This window comes from Elephantulus edwardii, unplaced genomic scaffold (genome assembly GCF_000299155.1).
Source record: "Elephantulus edwardii isolate Elephantulus edwardi_28Jun2011 unplaced genomic scaffold, EleEdw1.0 scaffold00086, whole genome shotgun sequence".
NCBI lineage: Eukaryota > Metazoa > Chordata > Mammalia > Macroscelidea > Macroscelididae > Elephantulus > Elephantulus edwardii.
The window spans coordinates 7889157-7910996 of NW_006399836.1; the positions used below are offsets into that span (position 1 = coordinate 7889157).

General features: G+C 43.9%; 1 protein-coding gene across 2 annotated transcripts; it reads left to right on the forward strand.

Moving 5' to 3' along the window:
- The first annotated feature begins 4054 nt into the window (after positions 1-4054).
- On the forward strand, positions 4055-21840 carry DDX17 (DEAD (Asp-Glu-Ala-Asp) box helicase 17). 2 transcript variants are annotated; one of them, XM_006890121.1, is made up of 13 exons: positions 4055-4390; positions 7823-7976; positions 8304-8403; positions 11353-11486; positions 11760-11825; positions 13442-13583; positions 13749-13909; positions 13995-14167; positions 14572-14682; positions 14900-14961; positions 16139-16198; positions 20102-20344; positions 21211-21840. In XM_006890121.1, the coding sequence occupies exons 1-13, from the start codon at positions 4341-4343 to the stop codon at positions 21714-21716; spliced, it is 1962 nt and encodes a 653-aa protein (XP_006890183.1). In that variant the 5' UTR covers positions 4055-4340; the 3' UTR covers positions 21717-21840. The 2 variants fall into 2 exon arrangements, with proteins under 2 accessions (XP_006890183.1, XP_006890184.1); XM_006890122.1 differs by having other exon boundaries at positions 4131-4390; positions 20102-20338; positions 21211-21769.

The window sequence follows — 21840 nt, forward strand, 5'->3', positions numbered from 1 at the left end:
TGACTGGGGTAATCGGGATGGGTGTGTCAGAGGTGGTGCGGTTGGCACAGGATAGAGCAGGGTTTAGGGCCGTTGTGCATAGGGTCACTATGAGTCGGAAACGACTTGATGGCACATAACAACAACAACAACCAAATTTTTTCAGCTGCAGCTTTCAAATTTATCAATTTTTAGAACTTATTCTTTGCTTACTTCATCTTCCAAATCAAGATTTTTCTCTTAAGTTCAGTCTCTTGCTTAAATTGTATGAGCTCAAAGTACTGCTATTACATTAAACCTAATAAGACAACAAACAACAATAACAAACTTAAAACAATCAATACAAACAGTTACTATTCTTATTAAAGTCCATACTGGCTGAAATTCAATAGGAGTTTGTTCTTTATGTGCTATTCGTAAATCTCTCATACCAAATTTTAAAGTTTGACTATGCTCTACCTATTGGCTTTAACCTGTAATGTCACTATACATACTGAAACAACTGCAAAAATTACTTTTCTCTTACTTTTACCCCTGAACTCTTAAGTAATTCTTTACAAAAGAAATATATTGAGCTTCAGAGGATGGGGCGTCCCCCATGACTCTTTATCAATTCTACCCCTGAATTTTTAATATGTTTTCAGAGGGTGGGGTATAGTCCCCTTGAAATCTTTTTCTTCCCTTAAATTTGCCCTTTAAGGGGTGAGAGAATCCTCATGAAAATTTTTTTCTAATTCTATCCTTAATTTCCAAGGAGTGAAGATTCTCTCATGACCCTGTTTTTAATTTTCCCAAAAGTTTCACTTACCCTGAGCGAATTCCCTTTCGGTTCCTGGTGTCTGCTCGAAAAAGAGAAAGAAAGATATACCACCACCTTATCCAAAGAAAAACCACCACCTTGTCCCTGTTCGGGCGCCAGAATGTTGCAGACAGAGGGTCCCAAAGAATAGAATAATTTTATAATAAAGAGACAAACAGCCAGGAATGATATAGAGCAGAGAGCGTGAAAACCAGGGGGCCAACAGTTCCCATGACTGAAGGCAGTAGTGCTGTTGTTAAGAGTCATCTAATTGAGTACAGATCATGGTGACCCCATGAGCAACAGATCCTCCCCATCTGTCATACTCAAGCCCATTGCTGCAGTTACTCTGTCAGTCAATATCTTTAAGATCTTCCTCTCTGGGGAGCTCTGGTGGCCTAGTGGCAGGGGGCTGCACTGCAATCCTGGGGGTGCGTGGTTCGGGTCCACCAGATGCTCTGCCGGGGAAGGAGGGAAAATCTCCTCCGGTGCAGGTCGGATCTGATTTGACAGTACACACACAAATAATGAAATGGTAAAAATTTAAAAAAAGAATATATATATAAAAAAAAGATCTTCCTCTCTTTTGCCAACCTCCTTTTCCATGCATGATGTCCTTCTCCAATAAATAGCCTCTCCTAGCAACATACACAAGGATGAAGCTTTATCATCTTTTCCTCAAAGGAACACTCTGGCTACACCTTACCCAAGACCTGTTTGTTCTTTTGGCAATCCATGAGATACGCAGTATTCTTCTCCAACTCAACTCCAAGGCATCAGTTCTCCTGGCATTCTTCTTCAATGTCTAGCTCTGCAGCAGCATTGCAAGTGACAGAAAAGATCACAGCCTGAATCAAGGAGAGGAAGACTCTCAAGGAGATGGACTGACACAGTGACTGTAGCAACGGTCTTGACCATTGAAGGAGATTAGGAGATTAGGAGAGGAAAGTCAATTTAGAAAGAAAGGAGTGTTTTAATAAAGCTGGATACAGTTTGGCTTGGTGGGGGGGGAAGGAGTAGAGAATGTCACCAAAGAAACAGGGTCCTGCCACCTGTCCCCTAAAAAAAAATCCATTTTGGAGACAAGAGTCAGAGTGGAAAATGCCAGAGTTTTTGTATATATGCTTGCATAAAGGCAACAGAGGTACGAGTTCCCCAAATCTATCTTAATAAGCAAAGGCTCTGAGGACATACGTATAAGCTGGGGTAAGAGCTCTAGTTTATTAAGCCCTTTTTAGGAGGAAACTCAACTCTCAATTGCAGTGTAGTCAGAATAGACTCATAGCTGACCATCCAGCAGATTTTCAGAAGCCGTAAACTCCAAAGGCAATCGCCTGTCCTTCTGGTGCACAGCTGTCGGTGGACTGGACCGGCATGCCACTGGCTTGACAGCAGAGCCCCTTACCACTAGGCCAGCAGAGTTAAAGGTTACTGAGGCTACTCGTTTTGGGGGTGCTCCTGGGCCTCCACCATCAATACACTTGGTGACGGCAGTCAAGAGGGCGTGTTGCAGTAGAAAAGTCTGTAGTCAGGGACCTCTGCAAGTTCCTGAGGAGTAATGATGTCAGCTTGAAGGCCACGGTGCACTTGACTGAGGCCATTGTCTTTCCGATCATGAGCCGTGCATCTGAGAGCTGGACAGTGACTGAGGATGACAGAATTGATGCCTTTGAGCTGTGGTTCTGGAGAAGAGCGCTGAGTATGCCACGGACAGACAAAATGACAGGTGTGTCTTGGAGAAGGTGCAGCCAGAGTGCTGCTTGGGAGGCAGAGATGATGTCTCCCAGAGTTTGAGCATGCTGCCATGAGGGGTGATTCCTCGGAGAGGGACATCATGCTTGGGAAGGTGGAGGGGGGTTGCAGGAGAGGAGGACCCTCCACCAGGTGGGCCAAGACCCGCCAGGTGGGCCGACACCCGCCAGGTGGGCCGACACCCGCCAGGTGGGCCGACACCCGCCAGGTGGGCCGGAGGGTGTCCGAGACTGTGAGGACCACACAGGTTGACAGGGTTCCGATCTGTTGTTTATAGGGTCTCTAACAACAACAACCACCTGGACCTTGCGCGCTGGCCTCCCTGATCTGACACCTCTCAGGGCAAATGACTTTAATTCTGCACACCATGCAAAGGGGGGAAGGAAGAGCCTGAGATGCAAACTTTGCAGCGATTCAAGTTTAAAATAGTCCTTGCTCATTCCTGGAAAGGCCATCTCTGATAGCAAGTGCTGCTGCGGGAAGCGGGGTCGCCGAAGCCCGCAGGGTGGAGGTTGGGGAGCCCCGCTCGACAGCCGGGGTCCGGGCATCGCCGTCAAGGCGAGAAGAGGGAGCGGGTTCAGTGGGTTAAAGGCCCCCCGTCCATTGTCACTTCTCCCCTTTAGACTATTAGAGAAGCAGTCGTTTTCCGCCGCCTTCTTGCTCGTTTGCCGGGTTAGCCCACGCACGTCTGCCCCCCCGGCTGCATGTGAAGAGAACCCCGCTTTATCGGCAAGCCGGGGAGCGGCCTCCCGGCGCCGCGCCGTTTAATGGCGGCGAAGGCGCAGCCGGGCGTCTTCCCTCAGGACGTGCCTCGCCCACCAGCTAATCCCGTGTGAACACAACGGCGACGGGGCCGCGCTCGGGGAACTACAAAGACTCGGTTCAGAAAAGGCACGTCGGTGGGGACCCAGGAGAGCAGGGCATGTGGTCACTCGGTCAGCACGGCGCCCACCGCCCGCGGCACAGGAGGGCCGGCGCCTCCATCATGGCTGCCCGCACAGCGGGAAAGAAATGGCGCCCGGGGCGCGAGGCCCATCTCGCCGTACTCGGGGCGGTGCCGGACTCGGGGGGCCCCACGACCCCCTCGGGTGTGACACTTTATTAAAGACCCGGGAACTTGATGGCCGCCGGTTATTGTCCCTCAAAGCGAAGGGCACATCCACCGTGCGGCGGTCGGAACAAGGCAGGAGCGTCCATTCTCTAAACAGAACGCGCTACGCATTGTGCGCATCTCCGCCGCCAAGAACGTGACGTCGCACCGGCGGCGCCCGCGCCTCCCCGCCCCACGTCCTAGTTCAGGGGCCGCGACGAGTCTACGCCCGTTGCGTACTCGGGGGCTCCACCGGCCGCTCTTCCGAGGGCGCCCGCCTACGCCGACGACGTAGCGAGCGTCCGGAATCGCCCGACCGCGCGCGCTGCGCCGGGGCTGTTCCCAGACGCTGTTTACGTAGCCTCCCCGCCGTACGCAGCGCGGAGCTGGAGCGGGCTCGGCGGCCGCCGCCATTTTGTGCAGTGACCGGGCAGGGAGGGGACGCTTCAACTGCGGCGCTGCCGGATTCGCGGGTGGCCAGACCTCCCCGCCGCGCTCAGAACCCCGATTCTCTGTGTTTTGCTCCCGTCTCCGACGAGAGAGGCGGCGACGGTGGCGTCTGCGACGGGAGATAGCGCGTCGGAGCGAGAGAGCGCCGCGCCTGCCGCCGCCCCGACAGCGGAGGCGCCGCCGCCATCGGTCGTCAGCAGGCCGGAGCCGCAGGCCCTCCAGAGCGCGGCCATCCGTGCCCCGCTCCCAGATCTCTATCCTTTCGGGACCATGCGCGGAGGCGGCTTCGGGGACCGGGACCGGGACCGGGACCGTGGAGGGTAAGGGGAGGAGGAGGAGGAAGGCCTGGCGGGGGCGGCCGGGGGCCTCGGCGGACACTGCGGGCCGAGCCCTCGCGAGCGCGGGAGGCGGCGGCGAAGGAGACGAGCAGTTTGGCGGCGGCGAAGGAGACGAGCAGTTTGGCCGCGGGCGTCCGCGCGCCTCGCCCCGAGAGGTCACTCGTGACCCGGCCGGGGGCGGCGGCTTGGCGACGCTGCGGCTTCCTCGGGGGCGGCCATCGTGGCCGTGTACGCCCAGGGGGCAGCGGGGGCCTAGGAGAAGGGGGGGGCGGCCGAAGCGGGGCCGGGGGCCAGGTGCAGGGCCGGCCTGGAAGGCGACGGTGGATGCTGCGCCTTCTCCCTCGGGGCCTTTGTTCGCGCTCGGGGCCACTTCCGTTCGCGCGGGGAACAATGGGCTGCGGGGGGAGGGGAGGGGCCTGGGGGGAGGGGGAGAAGGGCCGACGGGGGGGGAATCGCGGGGGAGGGAGTTCTAGCCTGGATGGGGGAGGGGAAGGGAGAGGGGTCTGGCCTGGGAAGGGGCTCGGCCCGCGGGGAAGGGACGAGGGGACCCCGGGGGAGGAGAAGGGGGCCGGCGGTGGGGGGAGGGGGCCGCTTTTGTTTCCTGGGGGTCTTTGGGGAGGGGAGTGGCGTAGTCTCTCCTCCTCGGCCTTTCTTCCTGGCCTGTGGTCTGCAGTGTTAACGCTGCAGCTTTGCTGGAACATTCTTGACTGGAGTCCGTCCAGAGGCTCCACGGAGCAGCAGCTCCCTAGGAGATGCATATTGATTGTGCTGTCGACTGCTATAAAAGTTGCATCACTTTTTAGAGCAGTATGATAGCTCATTATATGCGTAGCCTTGGGCAAGAGGTTCTCCCATCTGTGAGCTTCCCTGCAGAAGGGAGTGAGAATTGATTTGCAGTTGCGGTTAATGCTATTTTTGAGGCGGAAACACACATACACACACGACTAGCCACAAGTTATGGTCCGCAGTTAATACCTGATTTACAAAATAAAAGGTCTCTGTAAAGTGCACCTTAAAAGCAGGGATGGCGAGGCTCTATTAAATGTTAGAGTGCTATGGGTTTAAGCAGAGCAGGGATGGTGAGAATGGCGTGGAAGTGGGCAGGGATTGCTGCAAATCACAGTAGACTTGACAGCACCTATCAGTCAAGTCATTCCTCGCCCAGACATTCAGTCCTGCACTCTAGGGCCTTGCAGACAGCACCAGGATAGATGCACAGAAATAGCCACAATAGCGTTAGTCCTTGATAGTAAAACATTAAATGCAACGGAAATATCTGGATACATCCCAACAGTAAGATGCTTAAATAGTGTTAGAAATCATACTGGTATAAGCATGTTTGTTGAATGCTGTTGAGTCAAGCACGACTCATAGTGACCCTATGAACGAAAGACCTGAAGCATTTATATAACTAACGTTTGTCAAAGTTCATCGTTTACAGAAGCATATTGTTTAGGAAGTGGATGCCACAATATTGTGCTGTATATATGCATTAAGTGATAACACTTTCAAAAGAGAAGTCTAGATGAGTAATCCTTGGGTTTATCCTATATTGAGTGTCAGGTGCCATTTTTGTTAAAGCTTTTAAATCAGACAGTAACACTTATCCCATAGCTACGTTTTTTCCATGAAATTTCCTTTATGATTTAGTAAAAACAAGCATTGTTGTGCATTAGCAGTTAGATCTTTTAAAGGATGACACACAAAAGAGCTCACTTCTTGTAAGAATAAAAGATTCTTCCATTTTTGAGATCAGCATTTACAAAGAAGAATCTTCTAAAATTTCTTTCTAGTGTAGCCTAGTGTTTGATAATTTACTGGGACAATAAGAAGGGAAATTTCTTCCTGCCCCTTTAAAAAAAAGATCTTAGGATAAACTTGAGAAGGAACCTTTTAGAAGTTATGTTTCCCTTCTTTAAGGTCTGAATTGGAAAAGCATCAGTGAAATGGCACCTTCTAGGAAACAATGATATAAGCTCAACTGAGACTAAAAATTGTTCTTTCTTAAAAAAAAAAAATTGTTCTTCTTATCTGCATGACAGTGGTAACATGAAGACTTCGTTTTCTATTTCAGTCATGCTTGTAAAGATGTAGGGTTAGCAAAAGAGCAACACCCTCATTCAGATGGATTGACGCAGTGGCAGTGGGCTTAAGTGTGTCCGCGATTGTGGCGCCGATACAGGACGGGACAAGGTTCAGATAGGTTCATAGAATTACTATGAGTCTTGCTCAACAGCACCAAACAATCTTATTTAGAATTGGTGCTTCATTTAGATAGAAGAATGAAAGTCCTGGTGGTAAGAGGACTGGTCAATATTCAGCTTTTTAAGCCTGAGAATATGGTATTGATGTCAGGCTTTGTGAATTTACAGTCTACCTGGGTCTTAAGAGTTCTCGTGCTTTTGAAGTGCAGGAAATTGAGACTCATTCATACTTAAGTTTTTTCCTCTTTTCAAATAAATTTTTTTCCTCACTTGGCATTTATTCATCATGTTATGAATGGATTAGAAACAAAAAGGGAAATTAGAGTTACTGCAGGACCTACAAGAGAGTAAGACAATGGGAAGTACTAGTTCTATACCAAACAGTGCCCAGCATTTTATATATAGATTTGAAATATTGGTCATGAAAGCCAATTTCATGCTAGAACTCTAGTAATAGTCTATTTTTTACAGTCTGGTTTAGCTACATTTGTATTTCATTTAAACTTAGGGAAAGTGTATAAAATGGGAAAAATATCTTTTAAATGACATCTTGTGTTTTCAACCCCAAAGCATGAATTAGTAATGGTTTCTTCTATGGACTCACAGTTGCTAGCACCAAATGTCTGAAAATCAACATAGGTCCAAGGCAGAGGTGGAAAATAGGCAGAAGTCGTTAAACTTGGTTCTGGCTCTTGAAAGCCGCCTTCCCAGGCTTTTCTGGATAGATCCTAACCATGTACAGAAGCTTCTAGATTCCACAGCAGAGTGTTTTTGTCAGTCTAGGTGCTAGTTTCCAAAGAATGCTTTTTCCTCTAATGTAACCTATATGCCTAATTACCAAATTACCTTTTTAAGTGTTGAGTTGGAACCAACTCACAGCTGACTCTTTCTTAGAGGTTTTCAGAGGCTGTAAACCATGTGGGAGAAGATGGCCAATCTTGTCTGAGCAGGTGGTTGGCAACACAACTCATTACCCATTAGGGATTATTAAATAAGAATAATAAAGAGAATCCTTTTGAAAGATGGCTGATCACATCCTGGGAGTCTGTCTCTGATTGTTGATAGTTAAACACAACGTTTACAGAGGAGAGAGGCTAGAACAGACTGGAGTCCTGTCTTTGTGTGATTGGTTGCTTTGGTTTTGGGGTTTTGTGGGTTTTTTAAATGCCTAAGGTATATTTTTAAATCTTGAAAAATGAAATATTTCTAGATTTGGAGCCAGAGGTGGCGGTGGTGGTCTTCCCCCGAAGAAATTTGGTAATCCTGGGGAACGTTTACGTAAAAAGAAGTGGGATTTGAGTGAGCTCCCTAAATTTGAGAAGAATTTTTATGTGGAACACCCAGAAGTGGCAAGGCTAACACCAGTAAGTTTAACTGTGTACTGAGTCATATGTTTTCATCTAGTAGGTTAAAGAAATGTATATACGTTGCAAATAGATGTAAATACCTGTCACTGCACTGGCATTATGTATTCCTGTTTGCCCTTCTGCCTGGGTAAAGTGATACAGTCTGGGATCTAGTTTTATCATTTATGTCACTAATTTAGAAGATTATTAAAGTGAAATTATAAAAAATCTTGACTCAACATTTTCATTCATCTGTAATTAAATAGTGGTTGTCAAACTAAGTGTTAATGTTTACATTTTCAGAATAACTTGTTCTGGTAACTTCAACTTTATTTTCTTTCCTAGTATGAGGTTGATGAGCTACGCCGAAAAAAAGAGATTACTGTGAGAGGGGGCGATGTTTGCCCTAAGCCTGTATTTGCTTTTCATCATGCTAACTTTCCACGTAAGTGTTCTTTAATCCAGAATCTTAATTATTAATTTTGGTTAAAAGACTAACATGGCAGGTTATTTACAAAGTAAAAAGGGGTAGTGCCCAGCTTAATGACTTTTTGGAGTTATGACAAAAACTTTTTTTTAATTTTCTATTTTTAAAGGTATATGAGTTTACATACCTGTATGTTTCTTTGTAACATTTTCAACCTCCGAGGACTAATTACTAGATTTATAATACTACAGATAGTAAAGGACAGTAATAAAAACAAGATCTTCAACTTAATGCTAAAGCCAACCTCAGTGGAGTTAACCTGAACAGAAACCTTTGTAAGTTAGGAACCATCTTGTTTTTCAATATTTGTTGTAACACTGATTGTAAAAAACATACCTGTTGAGTAAGAGGGTTTTATTAGCAGATTTTTCTTCTTCCGGCAAATGTACAGGTTGTATTTTGCCAGTTTCCATAGTCTTCACTTGTTACCTGCTCCTGAGTTTTTTTATCCTTCACAGCAGGTTTTGGAGTGAATATATGTAGGATTGCTATGAGATAGAAGTGACTTGATGGCACAAAACAACAGAAACTTGAGTTCCTCTAGTTACTGGAACATTCTTAATCTTTCCCTCCTTCTTGCCCTTTAAAAGGAAACTTGGCTTGGTGAGGGGTTTTTTGTTTTTCCGCGGCATCCCCTCCCGCAATTTTGAGGGTCCCAATTTGCACTAGGGCTTTGCCTCTACGTTTTTGGAAACTGAAAAATAAGAATGCTTTCAAAAAAAAAAAAAAAGAATGCTAAGCTTATCAAAGAATTTGGCAAATACTGACTACTGAGTTCTCAGTGGCTTTAGTAAGAAGTAGCACTGACAACCCAAAGGCATGTAGTTCACATCACCAGTTGCTTCACAAGAGAAAGATGGACAGTCTCCTCCCATGCAGTTAATTGCCTCTGAAAACCCTCTGAAGGTCAGCTAGGGTTTGTTTCCAGCTCAACTCTATACAGCAGCCATGTTTCATATTCTTAGATGTTTTAGGCAGTGACTAAATATTTTGAGGGAGAGATTATTAGTTGACTGATAGTGATAGTCAAAACATATGGCAGAGAACCCAACCAAAGAAATCCAAAATACATGATGTTGTTAAGTGCCGTCAAGTTGCTTGCGACTCATAGCGACCCTATGTACAACAGCCTTAAACTCCGCTCTGTCCTGTGCCAGTCGCACTGTCTCTGACACTCCCATCCCAATTATCTCAGTCACTGAATCAATCCACCTCATAGAGGGCCTTCCTCTCCTGCGCTGTCCCTCCACCCTCCCAAGCATGATGTCCCTCTCTAAGGACCGGTCTCTCCTCACAACATGTCCAAAGTATGTTAGACGGAGCCTCAGAATCCTTGCCTCCAAGGAGCCACCCGGTTTAACCCTTTCCAGGACAAATCTGTTTGTTTTCCTAGCAGTCCATAGTATTCTCAATACTCTTCTCCAGCACCACAGCTCAAAGGCATCAATTCTCCTTCTATCCTCCTTGGTCATTGTCCAACTCTCTGATGCATAACAAGTGATTGCGAAGACCATTGCTCTTCAGTACTTTGGAGAGGTCCCTAACAGCAGACTTTCCCATGGCAGTGCGCCTTTTAATTTCCTGGCTGCTGGTGCCAAGACTGTTGACTATGGAGCCAAGCAAACTAAAGCTGTGTACAATCTCAATCTCTTCACCATCCATCCTGATGCTGCCAATTGGTCCAGTGGTGAGAATCTTTGTCGTATTGACATTGAGCCTCAATACATATTGTAGCCTGCAGTCCTTGACTCTCTGCAGCAGGCGCTTCAGGTCCTCTTCAGTTTCAGCAAGCAGGGTTGTGTCATCCGCATAACGCAGGTTGTTGATAAATCGTCCACCAATCTTGACCCCACATTTCTCCTCCTAGAGCCCAGCCTCCCGGATAATCTGTTCTGCATATAGGTTGAAAAGGTATGGAGATAGGATGCATCGGCAGTGTTCCCTTGCTCTGTTCTGACGACTCCCTCCTGGTCCAAGTATAAGTTTCGCGTTAGAACGATCAAGTGTTCTGGGATTCCCATTCTTCTCAGAGTCAGCCATAGTTTGTTATGATCTACACAGTTAAATGCCTTTGCATAGTCAATGAAACACAGATAGACATTCCTTTGGTATTCCCTTCTTTGAGCCAAGATCCATCTAACATCAGCTACAATATCTGTAGTACCGCGACCCCTTCTAAACCCAGCCTGGACTTCTGGTAGTTCTCTGTTGATATGCTGTTCCAATCGTTTTTGGATAATCTTCAGTAAAATCTTGCTTGCATGTGAAATCAGATTGTTCTGTAGTTTCCCTTATTTGTTCATTTTGGATGCTGATGCTGAACTTCATGTGTCGTGATTTAAAAAGAAATTGTATTCCTTTACTTGAGCAAAAAACAAAAGCACTCTTGACATGTAAAAGCTTGGTATATCTTAACTTGGATGAGCCTTGTTAAGTACTGTGTTGCAAAATCAACTCCAACCTACAGCAACAGGTCAAAACCTTGCCCTGGCCTATGCCAGCTTCACAATCCCTGCTGTGCTCAAGCCCATTGTTGAAATTTGTCAGTCAGTTTTCCTTTCATTGCCAGCTGTGTTTTCTAAGCATGGTGTTTTTTCCCAGGGAATGGTGTCTCCTGGCAGTCCAGCCATCATTGTTTCTAAGAGGGTGCTCTGGTGTAGTTGTAGGTTATAGGGCTGCTAATCCAAGTCACATCTCTCATAGTTCAAATCTAACACCTGGAGAGAACGATGGTCAATTTCCTCTCATGTGCAAACACACTGGTGGGAGTCAGCTGTGAGTCAGTTCTGGCTCAGTGATAATTAAGCTTGCCTCTAACGAGCACCTGGTTTCACTTCTCCAAGACGATGATGTGTTCTTCAGTCTCATGTTTTCAAATACATATTATTCATTTATTCCATTTTACAGAATATGTAATGGATGTGTTGATGGATCAGCACTTCACAGAGCCCACTCCAATTCAGTGCCAAGGGTTTCCTTTGGCTCTTAGTGGACGGGATATGGTGGGCATTGCACAGACTGGCTCTGGGAAGACATTGGCGGTATGTCTGTCTTTTTGGTAACTTTATGCTATTGAAGTTATTATGTGTATTTTAGTTCTTTGTAAAATTTAATAGCAGTAATAGATTAGTAGTGTTTGACCTTTTTAGTTGTCTGAAATAAATATGCTCAAATGTATGCTGCTCATGTGTGACAGTAGTGAAACATTTTCATTATTTAGGAAATAATCAGTTTCAGTCATAAGTTAGAACTAGTAAAATGGCTTCATTTGGGTATATTCAAATAAGCACATCATGTTTTTTCTCTCCCCCCAGTATTTATTACCTGCAATTGTTCATATTAACCACCAACCATATTTGGAAAGAGGAGATGGCCCAATTGTAAGTGTTACAATTTATTTATATGTAAATAATTATTCTACACACTGCTCTCTATATAAATTAGTCTCAGACTACTTTATCACTGAAAGTGATGTTAATCTCATTTATTGATAGGAACTGTGAAGTGTAGTGGATTTTAAATTACTTACCCAAGGTTACAACAAGTATTAAATGACTGGATATTAGTTCAAACTAAGCAAAACCCCCACTGCTCTTGTGTCTGTGCATAATCATAATAACCTTCAAAGTGACCTCCAGTGGAGGTTTCTAAGAATATAACATTTACAGATTGCCAGTGGTTAAAAAGCTTGGCTGGTGAGCATGAACAATCAACTTTTCCATTAAGCACTTAGCCACTGCACCACCAAGCCGTCTTTAGTGGAACTACTCATTACTCATACTGTGTATAGATAATGTAAGTGTTGATTCCACTTCTATCCTGTTAAGGAACACACGTAACATGAAGTCCTATACAGTGGATCTCAGATTGAAGATAGATACTGTAATTTGTATTTTCACAGGTGCATGGACACCATGGTTTTTCTGGTTTGCTAAGTTTCACTTACATGCTTTCTGTAAAATTTAAGATAGAAACTTTTTTTAAAAGTGTGCTTTTACTGTTCATTTGGGTTTGTTTTAATTCAGTGCTCACCACAGACAATTTGTCTTTATGAATTTGTAAGCCCATTGGAACCAGCTGTTTATGGCTCCTAATTAATGTTTAGTGTAAAGAAAAGAAGCCTTTCTAGTGTATTTTAAAGCTAAATGTACAACAAGCAGAGGTGCTTAGAGTTTACTGCATAGTTGGAGTGTGGGTACATTTGTTGCAGAATGAGAGATAAGATTAAAGCAGGGTTTCCAGGCTGCAACCCTACTCAAGACAGCAGCTGACCCCTGCTGCATTTAATAGGTTGATTCCTTTCCCCCCACCCCAAACCACGAGAGAGCTCTGATGGGATAGTCTGTAGGGAGTTCCACAGCCAGTGGAGGATCCGCTGTGAATCAGTTCCAGTTTGACGGCAGTGATGTACACAGACATTTGCATTGTCCTTTGTATATATGACGCTTATCTCAAGGGTCCTTGGTTTTGTCGTGTTTTAACTGTTTGATCATACAGAAATCAACTGTTCTTGCCTAATCTGCCTGGTGGAGAACTTCAAACATGAGTTAGAAAACCATCAGGTCTACCAATTTTTTGTTGTTGTTGTTGTTACTGTTCATTTGTGTATTTTAATAATACTTAACCTATCGTTTTGTTGCAGGAATATTTTAAAGCCACTTATTTTATGAGTATTATAATACTTAAAGAATTACGTAGCTTAATCTTTAAATCCACTTGTATAGCATACATTAAATGAAATAAATCAGTGTAAACTATGTGAGTGTGCCTGTAGCATTCCATTTGAGCCGTAAATGCTACATAAGTTGTAATGTTTTCGTCCCACACTCTAGTGGACTATTTCCTACTTCTTGCCCTTTAGTCCTCCACTCCGTCGTACACTTTAAAATTACTAAGTTGAACACCAGAGGATTACTTTATTTGAATTTCATTTTTGTTCTGTTTGTATTAGGAATGGATGTCACAAGTGGGTTTTTTTCCTCTTATTTTCTTAAAGTGTCTGGTTCTGGCTCCTACCAGAGAGCTTGCTCAGCAGGTACAGCAGGTGGCTGATGACTATGGCAAATGTTCTAGATTGAAGAGTACTTGCATTTATGGAGGTGCTCCAAAAGGTCCCCAGATTCGTGACTTGGAGAGAGGTAATAAAAAGGATTTTTTTTTTTTTTACTAAAGTGAGAAAAATAGTAGTTCTCAAAATATGATTGTAGTAGCTAATTTATAGAGGAGTGATAAGGCTAGAAACATAATTTCATTGTGAGGTGTGTATGGTTTTGATGTCTTTTTTCCCTTTCATTTAAAAAAAGGGGTTGAGATTTGCATAGCTACTCCTGGACGTCTGATAGATTTCTTGGAGTCCGGAAAGACAAATCTTCGCCGATGTACCTATCTTGTACTAGATGAAGCTGACAGAATGCTTGATATGGGATTTGAACCCCAGATCCGGAAAATTGTTGACCAGATCAGGGTATGCAAAGTTAATGCCTTGTTTCCTTGCTGCCCGTTAACTGTAGCAGTGCCTTGGCCTCAAAAAAAATTTTCTTTCTTGATAGCCTGACAGGCAGACCTTGATGTGGAGTGCAACCTGGCCGAAGGAAGTAAGACAGCTTGCTGAGGATTTTCTTCGTGATTACACCCAAATCAATGTAGGCAATCTGGAGTTGAGTGCCAACCACAACATCCTCCAGATAGTGGATGTCTGCATGGAAAGTGAAAAAGATCACAAGTATGAGAACTGTTCCCAGATCCGTGTAATCCTTCCAAATGAAAGGGGTGCATAGTGTGTTCTGGGCTCCACATGTCTGTAAAGTTTAGCTGAGTAATTGTGGCTAAATGCAAGGACTCTGGATCCTTGGATTTGAATTCTAGCTCTGCTGTTTGTGTGGTATTGGGTGGATGGCTTCAGGATTCTGAGTTCCTCTTCTCAAATAGGGTGGATAATCAGGCTTGCTGTTAGGATGGTATGAGTTACTTCATAAAAATGTAGAGCAGTACCTGATTCTTAGTTTATTACTTTAAAAGGATGTAATAGGAACAGAAAATAGCACTTTGAAAAATTAATTTTGTCTTTCCCACATAGAGAATACCTGTGACATTTTATACCTATGATGATGTTGATCTTGTTTTCAGATTGATCCAGCTCATGGAGGAGATAATGGCTGAAAAGGAAAATAAGACAATTATATTTGTGGAGACCAAGAGACGCTGTGATGACCTCACTCGAAGGATGCGCAGAGATGGGTGAGTGAAGCACCAAGCTCATTGTCTGGCTTCAGATGATGTACCGTAGTTGAGATTCCTAAGTTGGTATTTGGAATGTTGGCTATTATTTCAGCGATGGTTGACACATACTTTAAGTGAACACAGAAGTCTACCAGAACTAGGTGATAGCACTTCTATTTAAAGCTTCATTTTCTTTATTAAGCTTCATAAAGAAAAGTAACTTTTCTTCTGACAGGTGGCCAGCTATGTGTATCCATGGAGACAAGAGCCAGCCAGAACGAGATTGGGTACTTAATGGTGAGTTCAAAAACTGTGTTTTCGAACTTGTGTTCAATTTCAGAGATCAGCAGAGAGAGCTAGATAACAAATATCTACAGCTTCATGTTCCATACTGTGTTCTCTGGTATTCACTGCCGGTTAGAGCGCAGAAACAACCATAGAGGAAAGAGTGGCTTTAGATTTGTTCCAAAACCTGATTTGCAAAAATAGACAATTGTATCAAATACTTTCCCTAATCCATTGTTTGCCTGCCTTCTGCTTTAATTGCATGTTAATTATGCAGTTTAGGCATGGCTTCAAAGTCCTTTAAGGTCTGTAATGTCCCTTATTATTTTGGGCGGCAGATAAAGTCCCTTGCTCCCTTTTTTATAACTTCTACCATCCCTTTCCCAAGCGTTGAGGACTCTCCTTTATAGGGTTGCTGTGAGTCGCCTGCGACTCGACGGCACTTAACAACAACCATCCCTTTATTAACATCTTTAATTTCTCCCACCTCTCCCATATAAGCGTAACAACTTTTGTGACTTCCTGAGAAACAAACAGAGGAAAAATCTGGTTGGGTTTTTTTTTTTCTTTTCAGTCCTTTAATTGTTCAGGACTGGTCTTATGGAAAGTCTGTTGAGTAGAATGGAAGAGGCCATATTTAAGAAATAACGTTTCAATCTTGGGAGAAAGGGGAGCTCTGGTGGCCTAGTGGCAAGAAGCTGCACTGCAATCCCAGAGGAACACGGTTCGAATCCACCAGATGCTCTGCCGGAGAAGGAGGCGCAATATCCTCCTGTACCAGTCAGATCTGATTTGACGGTACACGCACACAAAATAATAAAAAATTAAAAAAAAAAATCTTGGGAGAAAGCCCTGCTAACCTGTGTTCCACATTCCTTTGATCCCCTTCACCTGCCTCTCAGTTCTGATTATCACTGTTGTTGTTGGGAAAGAAGTTCATTGTCACTCTTTAAGGGGGAGGATATTAAGTTAATTTTTACAAACTGCCATACCATTTTAAATGTGCTTCACCATTTCTGTAACTTTCTTTTGCTTCTCTACTGAGTAAGTGTCGTGGGTTTTTGGTTTTTTAACATTTTCTAAAACCATTACTCGAATGCTGCTTTCATGTATTTTGAGACCTGTCACTTGGCTTATGTAACTTGCCATGGATACATGTCATGGTTTTTTTTTTTATTTATTTTTACAGAATTCCGTTCTGGAAAGGCTCCCATCCTCATTGCTACGGATGTAGCCTCCCGAGGGCTAGGTTTGTATAGATAGGTGTCTCTCTTAATGATATATGTATCTTTTGGTTTAAAGATTGTTGTTTCAAATTAGAGTTGTATATATGTGTTTTTAGATAAATACTTAAAAGAGCAATACTGAGATGCGATTTCCCCCAAGGTTTTTTATGACCTTGATTTTTCCCCTCACCTTTACCCCTTTTTTTTTGTTGCTGTTTGTTTTAATTTTCAAAGTCTCTTCCTCCTCCTAACAAACAGGCTTTGGTCTGCAGCAAGACCTAGGCATGACTATTTAAAGCCTTAGAGGGAGAGGAGACATTCAGTTGAGCAGTAACTGCCTGATTTTGTTCTGATCATTGGCTGGATAAAACAAATCTTGCTGTTGTAAGCTAGTTTCCTCAGCTCCTCGTTTTCCTATGTTAATTTATCCCAGGTGTTGATGGGCGTCTAGTACCGTGAGTGCTAACGGTACACGTAATTGACTGAGTCTGTAATATGATCTAGTTAAACAGTTAGGTCTGCATTGCCTCATTACAGTCTTCTGACATGATGTTTGTGGGCACTCAGCCCCTCCTCCCACCCTTCCTGAGAAAGAAGTTGACTTCTATTTTAATAATGTCATTTAAAGATGGTACTCATCTGGAGGTTTCTGTGCATTGTGACTCTTGGTGTATAAGGGTACTTTATTGAGCCCGTTATTCTCATCCAAAGAGGGCTAAATTTTTAAATAACATTTTTGTCACAAATTATCAAAGTAATTGACATTTCATTTCTTGCCTAGTGAAGTGCAAAATACCCCATTCCCTTAAAATGTTTAACATAAAAGAGGATAAATATTCAAACTGAACTTGCAAGCATGACAAAACCTTAATAAATTGTACTCCTCATACCCTCCATCAGAGGTGGTGACCTGCAGCCATGACTGAACATTGTCTCTGCCCTCTGAGGTCATGTCTGGATCTGTGCAGTTAGAACTTGGGCCTGTTGGGAGAAGAGGATGAGGCCTGAAAGCAGTTTCCATAAAAGCTTTCAGTAGTGATGGTTTTAAACAGGCTTGCTATGTGCTGGTAGCTTCTTTGTGCATCTTGCCTAGACAATTAAAATATATTTGCTCCATGCCCCCTCCATTACTGAACCAAATCAAATTGGCTGCTGTTAGAATAACTTAGACTCTTCATCCTGCCCCTACTCATCCAAATGAGGGGAGAGGGAAGGTACCTGAGTCTGTTTCTTGTTACTCAACATTAGTGCTTGTTTTGGGCCCCTTAGTTTGCTGCCTTATAAAAATAAAAAGGAGGGGGAAACCCACCAAAATGGCAGAATTCTGACCAAGGTCCTACAAGATACTGGAAAGTGAAGGCTTCTACCTCCTAGACAGGGGTGCAATTTTTAGCTGAGTCACCAGGCCTTTTTTCACTTCCTGTCAAGCGATGGCTTCTTAAATGCTCCCTTCAGGTAAGTTCTTTGATTCCCATCATTTTATTGCAGTCCTCCTCAGGAAACCAGTACTCTGTTTCCACTGAGATTTTTTTTTCCTTTTCTCTCTTTTTTTTTTTTTTGTTTAAGTTACACATTGTTAAACTAAAAGTATTGAATTTCTATTTTGTTTTGTTTTTTAACAGAAGCTTTGCTATCAGCTGCAGATGACTCGGTCCATGGCCGAGGCAAATCTACATTGGCCCGACGCAGCTCTAGATGAGCCTGTTGGCTAGACTTAGTCGTCCCCCTCCCAGTTAGCGATCGGAGAATCAGGCCATGTCAGAGCTTTTTGATCTCAGGCAAAAGTGCCCCCACGCAGCTGGCCGCCACGTACCTTTTCAGTTTCTTAACTTGTTACAGCATCTTCTCTAAAAGACTACGAGATAATATTTTGGCAGTGCACAAATGACATCAGGGCAGGTCTGGTGGGCGAAAACCAGATCCTGCTTCTGCCCAGGGTGCACTCAGGACACTTGTCTAAAATGAAGAACTTGCACCCTGCCTGCTCTGAATCAGTCCCCTCCTGACACTCCCACATAGTAGTTCTCAACTGTTGTCTCCAGTGCCCCGATGCTTTCTGCTAGGAAAACTTACTCCTCCGTGTTTCCAGTACAGTAAGTCAGCTTCTCTGCAGCTCATGGTCAGCTGCACCCCATGCGATCGACTGAGGAGCATTGTCCTAGTGCTGAAGACGTGGCCTTCTTGGGGCATAATTACCCATCCCCTTATCTTCTGTCCATCCCTGCTCTGTAAACTTTTTTTCTTGGTTGCATCAATGATCCTAGCCGGAGACTCACGCTGCCCCCTGTGATAACTGCCTTCTCGTCTTTCTGGTGTGATTCAGGACTTTAGGGGTCAGTAAAGACTGAGGAGCCTTTATTGTAATAAGAAACAGACATAATGCCCCTTTCTTCACAGGTCCTTTAACAATAGCGGAATTTTTTTTCCTCCCCCAATCTTCTCCCCTTTCCCCCTTTGAAATTAATCCAGTCTGGGCAATAGATGCAGTCTGACCCTTTGGATGTAACTTACATTTTTTTATTAATTATTTTTTTCTACAATCACCCCAATTATCCTTGGGGGAGGCGTTGGAGGACCTGAAATTTTTACCCGAACCCAGGTTCTCCGGCGCTTGGCAACCAAATGGGGCTACAGAGAAGCATCTAAGCCAGTTCACAGAGCGAGCGTGTGTGGGGACTTCTCACTGCCATGGACCCTTGATGCATGCTCCCCGCGCTCCAGTGGTCCCGTGTCAGAAGGCGGAGTTTTCGAAAGGAGGCCGCCAAAAATAAAAGGCAAAGAGACGGGATCGGCTGCAGCGGTTTCCCAAAGGAGGAGGGAGTGTGCATCGGTCTGGTAACAAACAAGAGAATGTTTTTTAATTACTTATATCACAAAAATCTGTGTTTTATCTAGGATATTTTCTGAATATTCTTTGTAAAATGCAGATTTTTTTTTCCACAAAACATTAGGATTCTTTGTTATATTCTTATTGTTTATTTAAGTAGGTAAAAATATAGTTAGCTGAAAGCATTACACTAACATTTACATACTTTAAGCATTAGGAGGCTGTTCAATTCCCAGCAGTGGACAGAACAGTCAGCTTTTGTCTCAAGGTTTCATGGTTCTCCCACGCTCTGGCTATTGATTTAACTTCGCAGGTCACATAGACAATGCTTGATAATTGAACACAAGTACTGAGTTGAAATAACCTTGAGTTGAGTAAAATCTCATTTGATAGAAGCTGGGCTTGGTAGTACGGTGAAATTTTAGTGTAATGTGCTCTGGTCATTGACAAGGGAAAGAGAATTTGGATTTTCAGTACAAGAAAGTAGGAAAGGACTTAATGTTTTACTCTGATCAGTTTTTTAAAATTATAATTGCAAAAATTAAACAACCTGAATGTTCTTAAGAAGTCTCCTTGAAAACTTAGTGATAAAATATGTGAAGTTTTTTTTGTTTTGTTTTGTTTTTGTTTTTTTCTTCATTTTGCTCTGTGATTGCTTTAAAGGTAAGTTTGTTATATTACTGATAGATTTTTGTCAGGCTTCTCCCAACAGAGTAGAAGTGATTTGGCCTTAAAATTTAACAGTGGTGCCACTTGCTTTTTTTAAGCATTGGTTTTGAAAAGGCTGGAACTGGAATTTGCTGCTTTGGAGACCACTCTTGGTATAGCCTCTGTCAGTACATTGGAGTACAGAAGAGGCAGAAGTTTCAGGGTGGGTTGGGATTCCCATAGAAGTCACCACCTGTGCATGTCCTAAGAATCACTAATCCTCTTTTACTCTGTTGGGATGAGTCTTTTTTTGTTTCTGTTCGGAGTGGTTAGTAACTTTATCTTCTTTCCTCTTGCTGTCATCTACATTCATGCTTCTCACCTGTCGTTGGCATGTCTTTTACCTTCCTGCCACATCAACGTATGTACTGACTCATCACTGATGTGGAAGATGTGGAAGATGTCAAGTTTGTGATCAACTATGACTATCCAAATAGCTCAGAAGATTACGTGCACCGCATTGGACGGACGGCTCGTAGCACCAACAAGGGCACTGCTTATACCTTCTTCACCCCAGGGAACCTAAAGCAGGCCAGAGAGCTGATCAAGGTGCTGGAAGAGGCAAATCAGGCTATCAATCCCAAACTGATGCAGCTAGTGGATCACAGAGGAGGAGGCGGCGGAGGGGGTAAGGGTAAGTCCTGGAGTTTTCCAGGTACTGCCAAGGTATCCCTTTTAGGGATGCTGATATTTAGTCAGGACCATTTTAATGACTATAACCTCTTTTGAGAGGCTTAATGTATTGTTTTGCAGCAGAATAGTCTAGGTAATATAAAACTAACTTTGAAGTACACGATGAGTACTCAAGATAAAGGTGGACTAGTCTAGTTTTTCCATTTTCAGTGAGGAGAGTAATGATTCTGTTCAGAGTTGTAGTGAAACCTGAACCTGGACTTGGTTGGATCCAAAAACTACAGAGTTGGGGTCCGTGTCTTATGTTAACTAGTTTATTAATTTGTTTTTGCCAGCTTGCGTGTTGAAGCTCCATATCAGAGTCAGACTGGAAAATTGGTGGGGTTTGAATAGAGCTAGGAGTTTCTACTTTACTCCTAAAGCTTATGAGATGAAACAGCATTAGAATCACTGGGGAGTGATAGAGGGCTCCTTGATGGTATGAACCTTAGCTGCTTGATTTTGTTTTATGGGTGCTTTTTGGTTTCAAAATAAGAAGAGTCATCTACACCACTTTACCATCCTAAATTTATTTAAGATTTGAGGGGTAGGAGCAGGCTTGTTTGTTACTTTGCTGTCTTCAAGTAAGGGCCTTAAAGAATGAGTTTTTTGTAATTGAGTGTGTATTCTCTAATGTTTATACTCCATTAACATTTGGATATGCTTAGTTATAGAAATTAGGGATTTGTTTACATCAGAGATTTAGTAGCTGATTTGGCTGAAGATCAGGGGAGAATGTTGATTATTTTGTACATGGTAGTAGCAGTGTTCTCTGCTGTTAGCTTGGCAGCACTGATTTGACACTGAATTTTGTTTATTTTCCATCAGGAGGTCGTTCTCGATACCGGACAACTTCTTCAGCCAACAATCCCAATTTGATGTATCAGGATGAGTGTGACCGGAGGCTGCGAGGGGTCAAAGATGGTGGCCGAAGAGACTCTGCAAGCTATCGGGATCGGAGTGAAACCGATAGAGCTGGTTACGCTAATGGAAGTGGCTATGGAAGCCCAAATTCTGCCTTTGGAGCACAAGCAAGCCAATATGCCTATAGTCAAGGCACCTATGGTGCAGCTGCTTATGGCACTAGTGGCTATACGGCCCAAGAATATGGGGCTGGCACTTACGGGGCTAGTACCACCACCACCACTGGGAGAAGTTCACAGAGCACTAGCCAACAGTTTAGTGGGATAGGCCGGTCCGGGCAGCAGCCACAGCCACTGATGTCACAACAGTTTGCACAGCCTCCAGGAGCTACCAATATGATAGGTTATATGGGGCAGACAGCCTACCAGTATCCCCCCCCTCCACCTCCCCCTCCTCCTTCACGCAAATGAGACCACTCAGGTGGTAGTGACTTGTGCAAACTTCATACAGTTAAAGGAACACTCTGTCTCTTGGTTTCCCCCCCTTCTCTTCTTTTTTCTTTTTTATTTCTTCCCCCCACCCATTGTGCTTTGT

What these genes read in the sequence shown, in the direction of transcription:
- DDX17 (XM_006890121.1), top strand. Translation starts at nt 4,341, where the DNA reads ATGCGCGGAGGCGGCTTCGGGGACCGGGACCGGGACCGGGACCGTGGA. An exon ending in AAGTGGCAAGGCTAACACCA is followed by an intron (nt 7,977 to 8,303) that starts GTAAGTTTAACT and finishes TTTCTTTCCTAG; the next exon opens with TATGAGGTTGATGAGCTACG. An exon ending in GCTCTGGGAAGACATTGGCG is followed by an intron (nt 11,487 to 11,759) that starts GTATGTCTGTCT and finishes CTCTCCCCCCAG; the next exon opens with TATTTATTACCTGCAATTGT.